The 15,047-nt window shown below is 39.4% G+C and overlaps 3 protein-coding genes across 4 annotated transcripts in view; all 3 read right to left on the bottom strand.

Moving 5' to 3' along the window:
* Positions 1-1,342, bottom strand: part of eva1bb (eva-1 homolog Bb (C. elegans)) — a 40,949-nt gene extending 39,607 nt beyond the window's left edge. The window contains exon 1 of the mRNA XM_084562642.1: positions 1,181-1,342. The gene's annotated coding sequence lies outside the window, so the exon portion shown is untranslated. The remainder of the gene's footprint in view (positions 1-1,180) is intronic.
* Positions 1,343-1,513: 171 nt separating this feature from the next.
* Positions 1,514-15,047, bottom strand: part of LOC311501749 (U7 snRNA-associated Sm-like protein LSm10) — a 30,507-nt gene continuing 16,973 nt past the window's right edge. Inside the window, exons 1-2 of one of the 2 annotated variants that reach the window (XM_084563735.1) lie at positions 3,100-3,219; positions 1,514-2,605 (exon numbers count right to left, since the gene is read on the bottom strand). In XM_084563735.1, the coding sequence (XP_084419861.1) occupies positions 2,173-2,598 (426 nt within the window). In that variant the 5' untranslated portion in view covers positions 2,599-2,605; positions 3,100-3,219 and the 3' untranslated portion in view covers positions 1,514-2,172. Of the gene's footprint in view, positions 2,606-3,099; positions 3,220-15,047 lie in introns of those variants that run through there. The other variant, XM_084563736.1, reaches the window with a different exon arrangement.
* LOC311501067 (protein OSCP1-like) lies at positions 4,401-11,075 on the bottom strand. Its single transcript, XM_084562724.1, has 11 exons — positions 9,966-11,075; positions 9,778-9,807; positions 8,863-9,017; positions 7,853-8,020; positions 7,578-7,658; positions 7,385-7,488; positions 6,605-6,733; positions 6,465-6,519; positions 6,014-6,165; positions 4,653-4,713; positions 4,401-4,548 (listed from the first exon to the last, which is right to left on the bottom strand). The coding sequence occupies exons 1-11, from the start codon at positions 10,075-10,077 to the stop codon at positions 4,426-4,428; spliced, it is 1,170 nt and encodes a 389-aa protein (XP_084418850.1). The 5' UTR covers positions 10,078-11,075; the 3' UTR covers positions 4,401-4,425.

Here is a 15,047-nt window from a genome sequence, read left to right as displayed (position 1 = left end):
CTAAGGTTAACATAAAAACTAGTTAGCATAAAAACGTGACAGTAAGGTTAGCATAAACATAGTTGGCATGAAAACTTTAAAAGAAAAACCAACGCTAACTAACATTAGACTGCTATGAATTTTCACCTCTACATTTGCTCAACGTAGGTGAATCTTACGACCTCTTTAGTTTTAATAATAATGCTAATTAGCTAGCTAGCTTCATATTTTGAAAGTGGTGTAGCCTATACTGCTGGCAAGAAAGCAAATAAGTACTACTAATACTTGTTCAGTACAAATAATGTGGTTTCACTGCAAATGTCATGTGACAATTTAGTTTAATCTAGTCCAGGGTCCTGCTTTACTCTTTAATGTTCACAGTTCACGCACTAATTTCTGGAAAGGTCTTGATTTGTTTAAAGAAAATAACATTTTTAGGACTTAATTATACACAGAGAAGGATGTGAGTGGGTAACAGGAGCATCTTCTTCTGTTTTCTCACTTACAGAATGAAATCATGTACAGTATATTTATGTCGAGCGCCACATTGCTCCCTGACAGGCAGTTTGTGGTGAAGTTTGTCCTGAAGTTTGTCCGAGCTGGAAGCACAGCACAAATATCAGAGGGAGGCAAATGTCCCTTTTTTTCTTGGGCAGACAGATTTAACACCTAACAATTCCAGACAAGTCCAATAACTCCTCGACTAAACTACACACACACTCAAAGCCCAGCAGCTGTAGCTGTTTATGTGGACTCTGTAAAATGTACTCCCATTCAACCCTCCCACGTTTCCTGCTTAGATAATCCTATTTAAGTCAAAGAATGAAACTCGAGGCTCCTGGAAATAAGAGAAAAAGGCCAAAAAACAAAAACAAAAAAAAAAGAGATGACTCTCAGAAGGAAAGCTGCTGTCAGGTGTACTAACAACAAAAATTGGAATTAAGATACACATGACAAGCTGGATGACAGCATATGTGTTAATAATTTTAGGCATGATGTAGCTGCTGCTCTTGGAAGGACTTTTATGGTCTGTGGTATTGTAAAGAAACTACTTTGTTGGTTTGTTTATTGCCTCACAGCAGCAGCTTTGTATTTGTTAAAGGATTTAAAAAGGCCGGTTCCCCCACCAGAAAGTATGAAGATCACATAAAAATTAAAAATATTTAAACATAAGATCTCCTCAGGTAAGAACCTCACTCACCTTGGTTTGCACCTCTTGACCAACAACCACAACGTTTTCCAAGAATTTTAGATCTGAGTTTGGATGATCTGTCAGCCAGCTTTAAAATAAGATCCCATTTCTCAGACAGAAAAGCAGTGGGACAGTGTCGGTCACTCGGTGTTCGTGACAGCAGAGCTGACACTGCTGCTGGACTGCAGATCGAGCAGCCCTCATCCACTCCCTCTCATCCTCCAAAAGGAGGAGGACCAGCCAGGAGTTGAAGGAGGCGTTTCCTTTTCCCGAGAGAAGTGATCGTGGATTAATTGAGCTCTTTTTATTTTAATCTTAGCTTCGAGGGGGAGTGATAAACTGGTGTGTGGGGTACACCAGCAGGTGGTGAGAGCACTGAGGAAAGTTATCAATGACATTTACTCAAGTACTGAAGTGATTATTGAACGTCTTCACCATATTTCAGAGAAGAAGCCCAGTCTAATTGTCTGTGATTGGATTGACCCACTACAAAGCATCAAAACTGGACCAATGAATAATGGATGCACCATGCTGTCCTTACATTTTGTGGATTTGACTTCTTACTTGTCTAACAATATTAAGGGATCTGTAGATTATTTTGCAGAGCTTATTTATGTGCTTTTGTTAAAAAAAAGTCTCAGTAATACCTTGTATCACCCATCCAATATATAATCAGTGAAGATAGAATACCAACCTTTTCAGTCTATTAAAAACAATCAGTGCCACAGTGTAAGCAGCAGTTCCTCTTATATTGTTTACTTTGAGGGACAGTTCACTCTAGTTGACAACAAAAAGGCAGAAAAAATATAATTATATCTTAGCTTAACTGAAGTCACTTTTACATTCTCATCCTGAGTCATTTCGTGGTTCCTCATGTTGTAAAATACTAACCTAGGCTCGTGCTTGTCCTTAAATCTGAGAGAAAAGAAAGTGTTCTTAGACTGGTCTGAACTCTGAGCAGTTTTCAGTTCAGTTCTGCATCTTATAAAATCAAAAAAAAGTCATTTGGCTTTCTGGCCGTACTCTTTCCTGCCTCCGCCTTGACTGGCGAAGTTGCGGACGCGGTGAATCTTGGCCAGCTGGCTCTGGATGGTCTTCATTATGTCCACGTGGTCGGGGATGTGAACGTAGCGGATGTTCCTGCCAGTGACGAACAGGTCCTGCAGCTTGGTGAGCTGACCGCGCCGGTCCCGGTACAGCACGTCCTCCAGGCGTACGTTCATGAAGGCGTCCACGTTGACAACGCGTCCCCGTGCCGTGCTCTCGTTTCTGAGGTCCACCGTGGTCACTTCCCCCCTCAGGCCCTGCAGCAGGATCACCATGCTGTTCTCGGCGATTGTCCGCTCACGGATGGAGCTGACAACTTCAACGGACACTGAGCCTGATGGCGGAGAGTCAGCTCTCTCAGACTCCATAGAGCCTGACATCTGGAGACTAAGGACACCAGCAGGATGACAGAAGATTATCAGTACTTCAGTCACTATTTCCTATTTGTCATGTAGTACTAGTGTCACAGTGTAATTGTATAACTTTTTTACCGAATACCATAACCTTCAAGAAATTATCATTCAGTGCAGGGCTGTTATATTAAAATGAATTTGCTTTCACTTGTGTACCTAATGAACTGGCAACTAAGAGTATTTATACATTGTGATATGGATTAATACTGTGTTTAACGAGCAAATATCTACTTCAGATTAGCCTCAATATAAATCTATAACAAACCAATATAAGGTTCCTTAAGTATGGAGTAACTATTATGTTGCAACAAACTATTAATACAATATTACAAGATACTGACTTGCTGTTTATGTCTGGTACTCTGTAGTTGGATTAGCAAGCTTCACAGCGGCTAAATTAAGAACGACAAAGCGTCTAGAGAGGACATATTACACGGTTACCCCGCAAATGTCGTGTTTAACATTTACCTGAGTTGATTAAATACTTATTTCACGTCGATAAGACGCTCCAACTCTCTCCAGGTGTCGATAAACCTCTCAGAGATGTCAACAACTTGGTTTTCCCGCATCAGAGACTGACGCAGCGTCAGGGTAGCAGCGTGATGACGTTTTCTCCAGGCGTTGCGTTGCGTCCCTACGTATTAAGATTTTTTTTTTTAAATCCGCCACAACTTTATTGAAAACGATGATGATTACAAAATAAAATAAAATATGGAATAAACGGATAAAATGATTGAAAATAATAAAAAATATTTTAAGAAAGAGAAAGGTCGAGAGAAGAACAAATTTGTAAGCAATATAAATATTGTTAAATTATGTCCTATCACTGTCTGAGGAGAATATAAAAGTACTAATGTCATTATTTTCAAAAAAACACAGTCAAGTTATATCTATTTAAACATCTATGTAGAGTCTTGAAAGAGATTTATTTAGTTTTATAGCTATTTATTACAAATATATTCATTAAATTTATGCAGTGACGATTTTTTGCACAGATTATTCCATACTCCAAGAGCCTTATTATAAAACTGACAAAAACCCTTCATAAATAATAACTGGATGCTGCTGTTATTGTTTATTTAGTGTGTGTGGAAATAGAGATTTAGTTACTGAGAGTTTTAGCAGGGTCAACAAGAAGGTTTTCAGTTTTCTTAACACCAGCACGACAGTGCTCTCTGTAGGCTGCTGCACAAAACTAACAAACTCCTTTATTGAACCACAAAAGGGTCTCATAAACATCTCAAAGAACACGGAGCTTTAAAAGTATGTAACACAGATGATTTATGAGTTTAGTGCAGAAAAGGGATAAATAAATAAAATTTGCCATGCAAAATATTTGTCATACAGCATATTTTAACATTAATATTTCAATTAACCAATTTTTAACCGTTTCCTGTCAGCTCCCAGTTCCAAAGTAATACTTGCATAAATAAAACTGAATTAATAACTTCCAGTATATAAAAACAAACCACCATGGACATAAATATTCAAATTAATGCTTTATTGTAAACATAAACTTGTTAGAAAATTAACACTAGAATATTGCTTGTTTATTGTCCATTCATATGGTACTTTTCCAAAGAAAATTATGTAAACAAGTATTGTCTAATATCAGTTTCAGATTTTATGTTTATCTGTTTAAAGGTAATCAACAAAACTGTGAAAACTGCACATTTCTACATTCAGTGGAATGTTAAGTCGAGGTAGACACAGCGTGATTTTATTTAGCTTCCTGTATTTTGGCCTCAAAATTAAAATAATCTCATTAGTTCAGTGATAAACGGAGAGTCAGAGTCACAGGTCGTCCATCATGGCCAGCAGCTCGTCTCCTTTGTTGCCGCTTTGATTTTCAGGGTGCTCGTCTTTTTCCGCAAACTGTCCGGCGATTCGAGCCAGCTCAGTAGCAGCCTGTTCATCCTGAATCAAACACACACAAATAAACAAGTGATGCAAACCAGTGGCTCAAAGCTCATCTCTGTAAAAGCTTAATGTATAATAATGATGAGTGATATAAGTATTACCTGCATTGCTTGGATATTTATCACTCCAAACAGCGACTCCTCAGCTCCTCCTGAAGCTCCTCTGTTCAACAAAATAAAAGTTGTATATGTGGGAATTAGTGCTAATTTAACTGCACAGAATAGGTATATATACAATACCGGTCAAAAGTTTTAGAACACCACACTTTTTCCAGTTTTTTACTTTTTTTTATATTTTTTTATTTTTTTTTACAGCCCCAGACCATCACACTTCCTCCTCCATGTTTGACAGTTGATGTCACACACTGTGGAACCATCCTCTCGCCTACTCGACGGCATACAAAGATCCTGCGTGATGAACTTAAGATTTGAAATTTTGATTCATCAGTCTATAATACCTTCTTCCAGTCTTCAGTAGTCCAATGGTGGTGTTTCATGGCCCAGGTGAACCTCTTTGTCTTATTCTGACATCTTAGCAATGGCTTTCTTGCTGCAACTCGTTCTGTCAAACGTGCAGCTCAAAGTCTTCTCTTCACAGTAGAAACTGAGACTTGCTTACTACGACCACTATTAAGCTGTGCTTGAAGCTGTTGTCCTGTGAGCCGCCTATCACGCAAGCTGTTAACTCTCAGAAACTTGTCCTCTGATTCAGTTGTGGCTTTGGGTCTGCCAGACCTCTTCCTGTCAGAGTTTCCCCCAGTTTCTGAGTGCCTTCTGATGGTGAAGAAAACTGTACTCACTGACACCTTGACTTTCTTGACTTGACTTTCTTGTATTGCACTATTTACGCCAGGAGCTACCGCACAAAATTTCGTTATGTTCTCACATAATGACAATAAAGGATTCTTGATTCTTGATTCTTTCTTTGCAGTTTCCCTGTAGGAAAGACCTACATTTTTAAGTGTTATGATGGTCTGTCTCTCTTCCATTGTTAGTTGCCTTTTTCTCGCCATTTTTGTAGCAACACACTACTTTCTGCAGTACAATACTGTTCACCTGATGCTCATGAGGGTCTGGTAGCACAGTGTGTTCCAACACTGCTTTTATGCAGACAGAGGGGGTTGTAAGTAACCAAGAAAAGTTGGAAGACCTCTAGGAATTAGAAGCACCAGCTTTCAAGGCTGATTCAACCTTCATTCCTGCAGAACAGCTTGAAATTGTTAACCCACTTCGTGTTCCCTGAAAGAGGTCTTTTTTTGTAATTCTGAAATGTACATTATTTTTCAGTTTTGGATAACCAAACCTTTTTTTTTAACCTCTGGCTGTTCAGTACTTACCTTTGTACCATTTCAAGCTATTCATTGCACTTGCACGACCTGAATTGCAATAAATAACTGGAAAAATTAGGGTGTTCTAAAACTTTTGACTGGTAGTGTATATATATAAAAAAAAAAGCAACTCACGCCTCCTCCTCCTCCTCCTCCTGGTCTGTGTTAAACAGGTTGATCCTAAAGCCAGCTTCAGCTTCAGGCATGTTCTCTGACTTCATGCTACCCATCAGACGAGCCAGCAGGTTGAGCTCCTCCTTGGCCAGAAGGTTGGGTGTGTCGTCTGACTGCAGCAGGATGAAGGAAAGGTGAGCAGGGGAGATCACACATTAGTGTAAAGGCTTCAAAGTGTTCAAAGTCGGCGTTTTTAGAGCTTTTTTCCTCTAAAAACTGCTGCTTGACACAAACAAATATTGCTATGAGACCTTTAAGATTGAGCAGGAATAGTGTAATTGTGTGGGTTTGAAAGCTATGAGTTAATTCATCAACCTTATCTTAACATAAAGCAGTCCTGGCTTGTTAATCTGAAGTCTGAAGGAATTTCGCCAAACTACAAATGTCAGCAATGAATAATCCCCATTATTACCTTAACAGAGGGGGTCTTGGTTGTGTGTGTCTCCTCTGGATGGTCCGCTGTGTACCTTTAATTAAAGAAAGCCAAGCACCGTCACCCACATGTTTGTCAGCATGTGTGCATCATTCATGATTCCCATATACAGCACATACATGTTCATGCCCAGTCTGATCACTCTGTCTCCATGCAGCTCAAAAGACCCCTCTCTGATGGGGCTGGTGTAACTTCCTCCAGTGGGGAACTCGCGTCGTCTCACCTCTCTGCCCTTACTGTCAAACGTCCTGTGGGAACAAGAAGACGACGGTTACACTCTGAACAATTGAGATTGTTTTTGAAGTCAGAGACTAATGAGTGACTAATGACCAACTAATGACTAACTAGTGAGACTAAATGTGAGGAAAGTTTTCAAATTCAGACGCGATGGCTTCTCGGTGGAGCCTTTAAATGGAGACCTGCCCAGGGTGTACCCCACCTCTCGCCCAATGGCCGCTGGGTTAAAACACTAAAACGAAGGGAAAACTTTTGCACTGATGCCTGGGCCGACTGGGCCTTTCTGTGTGGAGTTTGCATGTTCTCCCTGTGTCTGTGTTTGTTGTCTCCGGGTACTCCGGCTTCCTCCCACCGTCCATGTCTTTGGACGGTTCATTGGTGATTCTAAATTGGCCGTAGGTGTGAGTATGAGTGTGAATAGTTGTTTGTCTCTCTGTGTTAGCCCTGTGATAGACTGTCGACCTGTCTAGGGTGTACCCCAAGCGGTTACAGAAGATGAATGAATGAATGAATGAAAGAACCCTGATCTAGACATTTCAATGCAGCCACGTGTGGTGCCAAAAATGAAAGGAAGGTGTTGCACTGGTTGCATGTAAATGATGCAATAGCCACACTAACAAAGATGCTAGCTAGAAAAGCTGGACAGGACTTTCACATCATACCTAATAAGTCCTGGAACATCAACCCCATGAGGAACCGGGCCTGCAGGAGCCATCGCAAAACGTCCGTTGGGATTTTGGATTTTAATTTTTAGGTAAAGCGACACCTAAGACGAAAGGGAGATCAAATTAAATAACCACTTTAATGTTGTATTTTAATAAGACGTGTTTCGGAGGAGTGATGTTGAAGACTCACTCGAATATTCATGTCTTGAAAAAATATGAGCAGCGTCTGTCTGAGAAGCTGGAATTCACCTTCTGATAAAGATGAGTACACCTACGTCAGGAAAAAGACAACTGGTTACACAGGAGATAAAGACAGATGACAAAAACTGACAGCTGGAATCTAGAGTATGGACCTTACAGTACAGACAGTGCAGTCTACTGTGTTAAGGATAATGTGTGTCAGAGATTTCAACTTCTCTAAACAGCGTTAGGTAGTTTATTCAGAGACAATTGTCTGAACAATACCTCAATGATTTTCCTGTGTGTTTCATTCACTTGATTCACAACCACAGGCGTGTCTTTTACAAATTCCTTGATGGTATCTATGTGATTGTACGAGATGAGCAACAGATCTTTTGGCCGTGGGCAAAGGAAGACCTGATATTTGAAAGCCATGATCATCAGTTCGTAAAGCTATAGGTGGAAAAAAAGGAAACAAAGACAAGTCAAACTTTAAAGACATGACAAACCAAATGTTTTTACTTTTTAACAACATTCTCTAAATTGATTTGTAACTAGAAAAACATTAATATTAGGATTTTAGACCGAATTAAAACAAGGATGTAGCAGTAACCTTGAGTTATTTTAAAGTTTGATTCAAAATAACTGAAATATTTTATCTCAAACTTTTACCTGGTAAAATAAAACCAATAAATTGTCCACTTTCCCCCTTTTAATTTAAATACAGTATGTCATTTAAATCTAAAACAATCTGGAGTCAAAACCAGCTAGTGCTATACTCTGATGACCCAGTTAACTTTAACAAGAATTTAGATAGTCTTACTTTCCTCTACATCCCATTTTGGCCTACTTTAACTGTGTAATAACAATAGAAAATAGATTAATAATTAATTTACAAGCTGTTCTGCAATTAGAGACTAAAGATGAAGAAAGTTTTAGCTTTAGCTACGTGACTTTAGCTATATGACTAGCTAGCTGATGCTTGATTTAGCTTACCTAGTTCAGCTTTCTAGCTAGTTGTCCAACAGTTTTTGCAATTTTTTTTCCAGAGAACAATCATTTCTTTGTGTAATATTTTTTATTTACCAAGGCTCTTTCTTAGTCTGACAGTGGATATACTGTATATCACTTTATTGTAGCAGTATGGCATGCATATCATATCCATCTCTGCAGCAAAACACAACATATTTACACCTCAAATTTCACTCCTCTGTAGTGATTTCACAAGTCTGTATGAAAAGTGTCCTTTTACTGGGACTATAACAAAAGAGTGAAGAAGATGTTGATGCTCGTACCCTGTCCATGCTGGCTGGGTTCAATCTCATGATGGAGGCGTGTGCTAGCCGAGTTAGCACCGTTTTCATTGTCCGTTGAGAATACAGCTGTTGAGGTTTGAGGAGTTCTTCCATGAAAGGTTTACTAAACATGGTCCCAACGATGTCGTTCATAACTGTTTAAATTGGGAAGGAACAAAAAAATAGGTGTTTAATTTTGTACTATAAAATTTTGTACTATTTTTCTGCAAAATCCATGAAAATGAAAAAATAGTAGAAATATTGATATCCCAGGCAGTTATCACAGTATAAATGTAGTTTAGCCATAACTGTAGTTCAGTATAGTAAAATAAACTATATCCTGATCATTGCTAGTAGTAGTGTGTGTTTTTCTGCCATTATTTTTGACAGTAGCCTATTATTAAAGTCGCTAATTAAACATTAAATAAGTCCTTAAATCAGTCAGTATTAATACATTTAATACATTTAAATCCAATATTTCATTTGAATGTAAAACACACAAAACTGAAGTCAAAAACTAAAATGGAAGTTAGCTCTACTCTGCTTAGCTCATTACCGTTAGCAAGAATTTAGCTAGCTTCAGGTTTTCCCCTCTATCACATTTTAGCCTACTATAGTTGTGTAATAAAAATATAAATTAGATTAAGAATAAGTATTTTACACGCTGTTTTGCAATTACAAACCAATGATTAAGAAACTTTAAAATTTAGCTACATGACTTTAGCTACGTGACTAGCTAGCTGATGCATCAGTTAGCATTCCTATTTACGTCTATTAGCTAATTGTCCACTTCTTCTGGCATATTTTTCTATTTTTATCAAATTATTACTTTATTACTATAACTACTTAGATTCATTAGTTCTTCATCTCACAGTGGATATACTATAAATAAAAGTAGCAGTATGGCATGGATACCTCTCTTTCTGTCATTTTCTGACCACACTCCTGCAGCCGAGTAAGGAAGACAAAGAAAATGTTCAGGTTCATTTAGGGTGTTTTGCATAAGGAGTATGAAAAGCACATTTAAGAGCTATGGCTCGTTACGGAGAGGGATGAGTGGGAGCTAAACAAACCTACCTACTAAGCCTGTCAGCCACCTCTACCTTTCTCTGAACTGTCCTCAGACGTGTTGAGAGCTCGCAGTCGTTGGTCCAGTATGTAAAGCATCTCTCCACCGAGATTAATGAAAACCAAGGGGAGAGTTCTCACAGACATCTTGCAACGACCTGAAAACGTATTAGCTCCTGCTGGCAAAAGCTGGTTCAGAATCGGGCATTAGAAGGAATGTAGGTGTTTGCATATGAAAAGCAAAGGTCTCATAATTTCAAGGCAATTATCTGATTGCTCCTGTAGTGAATTACCACTAGTTACTGTATTGCTGCTTGATCATGCTTCTTGCAGATAATGTTCCCCACTAAGATGCAACAGGTGGCTAGGAAGAGGATCAGCAGTGATCAAACCCAAGCCTATTGGCCGGGATAAGGATGACGTGTCAAGACTGTACAACCAACCACAGAATGTAAATGAGTACTGCAGTGCATCACAATGTCAGTGCTGAAAATGCCTGTTCCCATCAACTCGTTAAATACCAAACCCAAAAATACCAATCGTACGTGAACATCTGAAGAAAATTCATGGATGTGTGATTACACAATAGGCTATTAACCACTGATGTTGAGCGATAAGGCCTGTCCCCAACTCATCCTGGAGGTGCTTTCTTCTTCTTTTAAATCTTAGCATAAATTCATACTTTGGGAAACTTATTTATTTGTTGAAGCTGGTTTTTCATACCTGAGCAACAAACCCTAAGTAGTTATGTTCACTTAGTCATAGACTGGGGTCATGGCAAGTAATCTCATAGAGAAAACAAGGTTCTAGGAAGTCATTGTACCTGGCTTAGATAAAGTGTTTTTCAACCATTGTGCTGTGGGAGATCATCAGGTGTGCCTTGGGAAATTATCTAATTTCACCTAATTGGTCTAAAAAACATTTTTTTGAAAACAAGTAATTATTATCTGTAAATAATATGCCATTGTCAAGTGTCTGTGTATATATATATCTGTGTACCTATAGGCCGAGAGCTGTGTTCATCCAAACATGCCCAGGTTTCACACGGAATGAGTAGAAATATGAAAGATCATAAGACTTTTTTCTTTGTGTTTATTTGATTCCTATCCAAGACACTTTGACAAGAATGACTTTATATTGTTAATATAGGCTACAGAGTTTAATTTTTTTTTTTTTTTTAACATTTTCAGTTGGTGGTGTGCCTTGTGATTTTTCAATTAAAAAAAAACGTACCTTGGTTTAAAAAAGGTTGAAAAACACTGGCCTAGATAACACGTAGTAGTTATTGTTTTATTGGTTTTTTTTTTTGTTTTTTTTTGGTGGCAGACGAGTTTTATAACAGAGCCAGGCTTGCTGTTTGGTTCTGGTTACAGTATTTACGCTAAGCTAGTTGGCTGCCAGCTGTAGCTTTGGTAAATGTGAATTCTTTTGCTTGTCTTGGCTTGTCCTCATGGGTTCGACATACAAACAGCCACTACAACCAGTTCTTTTGATTTAACCCTAATGGTGCAAAACCAAAACAAAGAAAATACATAAATAAAATAAAATAAAATAAATCCAGTACTAAGCAGTAGTGTTCTCTATGTTAGATATGTGCTGCAGTAATAGGGACTGTAGTGAAGACTCTTACATGCAGTGTATGTAAAGGATATCCAGCTGAACCGGCTCGCGTATCTCCCAGACCAACCCTAAAGCCATATCTTCTTTTACGCTCACCACTTTCACAATGTTTCCTTCTTTGTCTCTCTCTGTAAGGATCATTCTAAATAAAAGATTAGACGGACAAACATGCAAATGAGGGTTTATCTTTATCCTCCCTGTGACTGCAGCTCATTGCAGGAGAGACAATTGCGAATTGTCACAGTCATGTCGAAAGCTTCTCGGGACAAGTGCACAGTTTGAAAAATTGACAGCTGAGAAAATAATGTTAAAACTTCTACAACAAGAATCTGGATTAATCCTATCCTCCTGAGTTCTCCGGACCATAGATTAGCCAACAAACCAATTATGGACATCTATCATTACCTCTGGCTTTTCTCTGTGTAAGTCCAATATAATATTACTTGTTGCATTGTTTTCTTGTTGTTGAAAAGCTATTCAAACATTTGTTTTTTGACTGAAAGAATGATTTTGTTTAGTGAGTCTAATGTCTTTCCTTCCATCAGAATGACCTACTGTTACTCGCTAGGTTTCAATGACAAACCAGCTCTACATGCAAGCTCTTATAACACGGACTGGATGAAGGAGATACCTGATGACACGCCAGTATCTGCTATCTCCATTCCTGGAACACAGAAAAGCTTACATGTTCCTAAATGTCAGATTTGGACTTTGGAACAGCAACTTTACGTAGGAATACGGTACTTTGATCTGCATACTGGGTTTTTGTGGCCTAACAAAAAACAAATTTATATCCGGGATGGTCAATGGACACATTGGAATCATATGACTTTTGATGAAGTTCTCAGGAAAATATTCAAATTCTTGGGAGACCACAGAGACGAGACGGTGCTTTTGAAAGTAACCTTACATAGGTTTTTTCAGGACACAGGTGTGCAGTTGATAAAGAATTTAATTGGAAAGTACAAAAATAGAATATGGACAAAGGGGGCAGTACCAGAAATGAAGAAGGCAAGGAACAAAATAGTTTTTCTCCAGAGTGACAAGTTTAATGTTGGAATAAAATACCATGAATCACTTTTATTTGAAAAAACAAAAAGAAGTAGTATTGAAGAAAGACTTAAACAGATGGAGAAACACATCTGTCTTCCTCATATTGTCCTGACTGAGACCCCCACCGCCTCATTTTTTAGCAGTCTTGAAACACTGGCTAAAAAAGTTAACGAGAAGATTTATACCTTAGTGAGGGGACGAAAACAACGCTACTCAAACCAAGGTTGCTTAGGTATTTTAAGCATGAACTTTCCCAGTGCTGATCTTATTAAAAACATAATTCAACTCAAACAATGTGGCTGTGGAAAAACTGCAAATACTGTACCAAAAATGCCAGGGACTGTGCAAAATTCAGAACCAACAACTGTACCCATATTACCAAAACCTGGGCAGGATTCACAAACAACACCAGAACCAGGAACTGTGGAAGAGTCAGAAACAACACCAGAAATGCCAGGAACTGTGCAACATTCAGAAACAAGACCTGCACCCACATCACCAGACTCTGGGCAGGATTCACAAACAACACCAGAAATGCCAGGAACTGTGGAACATTCAGAAACACCTGCACCCACATCACCGGGACATGGGCAGGATTCACAAACAACACCAGAAACGCCAGGAACTGTGGAACATTCAGAAACACCTGCACCCACATCACCGGGACATGGGCAGGATTCACAAACAACACCAGAAACGCCAGGAACTGTGGAACATTCAGAAACACCTGCACCCACATCACCGGGAGATGGGCAGGATTCACAAACAACACCAGAAATGCCAGGAACAGTGGAACATTCAGAAACACCTGCACCCACATCACCGGGGGATGGGCAGGATTCACAAACAACACCAGAAACGCCAGGAACTGTGGAACATTCAGAAATACCTGCACCCACATCACCGGGACATGGGCAGGATTCACAAACAACACCAGAAACGCCAGGAACTGTGGAACATTCAGAAACACCTGCACCCACATCACCGGGACATGGGCAGGATTCACAAACAACACCAGAAACGCCAGGAACTGTGGAACATTCAGAAACACCTGCACCCACATCACCGGGACATGGGCAGGATTCACAAACAACACCAGAAACGCCAGGAACTGTGGAACATTCAGAAACACCTGCACCCACATCACCGGGACATGGGCAGGATTCACAAACAACACCAGAAACGCCAGGAACTGTGGAACATTCAGAAACACCTGCACCCACATCACCGGGACATGGGCAGGATTCACAAACAACACCAGAAACGCCAGGAACTGTGGAACATTCAGAAACACCTGCACCCACATCACCGGGAGATGGGCAGGATTCACAAACAACACCAGAAACGCCAGGAACTGTGGAACATTCAGAAACACCTGCACCCACATCACCGGGACATGGGCAGGATTCACAAACAACACCAGAAACGCCAGGAACTGTGGAACATTCAGAAACACCTGCACCCACATCACCGGGAGATGGGCAGGATTCACAAACAACACCAGAAACGCCAGGAACTGTGGAACATTCAGAAACACCTGCACCCACATCACCGGGAGATGGGCAGGATTCACAAACAACACCAGAAACGCCAGGAACTGTGGAACATTCAGAAACACCTGCACCCACATCACCGGGACATGGGCAGGATTCACAAACAACACCAGAAACGCCAGGAACTGTGGAACATTCAGAAACACCTGCACCCACATCACCGGGACATGGGCAGGATTCACAAACAACACCAGAAACGCCAGGAACTGTGGAACATTCAGAAACACCTACACCCACATCACCAGAACCAGAAACGCTGGAAACGGTCCAAGATTTAAAACCATCAACTGAACCTACACCAGCCTTAACAACGCATCAGCCAAAACGGCATGAACCACAGCTGGTGAGTCCACCAACACCTGTAATAGATTTATATCCTTTTCTCCCAAACATCCCTCCTCAAATAGAGATCAAGCCAGAGCCACAATGGAGAAGTCGTAATTGTCTTCGAGGGTAAATCAAGTGATACAGTTAACACTCAAGGTGATTATATCAAGTTGTAAAGAAAACTGAAGAATTGTGTTTGGTGCCATGAACATGAATAAAATGTTAAAGATTAAATAGCAACATGTTGTCATATGATTTACTGATTTTGTCTAACATTCAATCTTCAAATAGCTATTTAATACACTACACACCCATTAAATCACACATTTATTCTGGCATTTGTTTGTAACATACAATAAGAAAATTAAATATATATATTTTTTTCCTGTTTCTATTTAATTGTCATTTATATTTTATAACTTGTTGAATTTAGTCCAACAATTCAAATTCCTGACCTTCTTTGGCAAAGAAAAACAAAGACGCCATATGCTATGTCATTTTTATATTTTACAATAAATGTTGGATGCTAGCCAACCTGTTCCCACAGATTCTCAGTTATTTTAT

The sequence above is a fragment of the Chelon labrosus genome (assembly GCF_963514085.1).
Source record: "Chelon labrosus genome assembly, chromosome: 16".
NCBI classification, from domain to species: domain Eukaryota; kingdom Metazoa; phylum Chordata; class Actinopteri; order Mugiliformes; family Mugilidae; genus Chelon; species Chelon labrosus.
The sequence above is the reverse complement of the archived record's forward strand: the minus strand, read 5'-3'. Positions and strand labels throughout refer to the sequence as shown.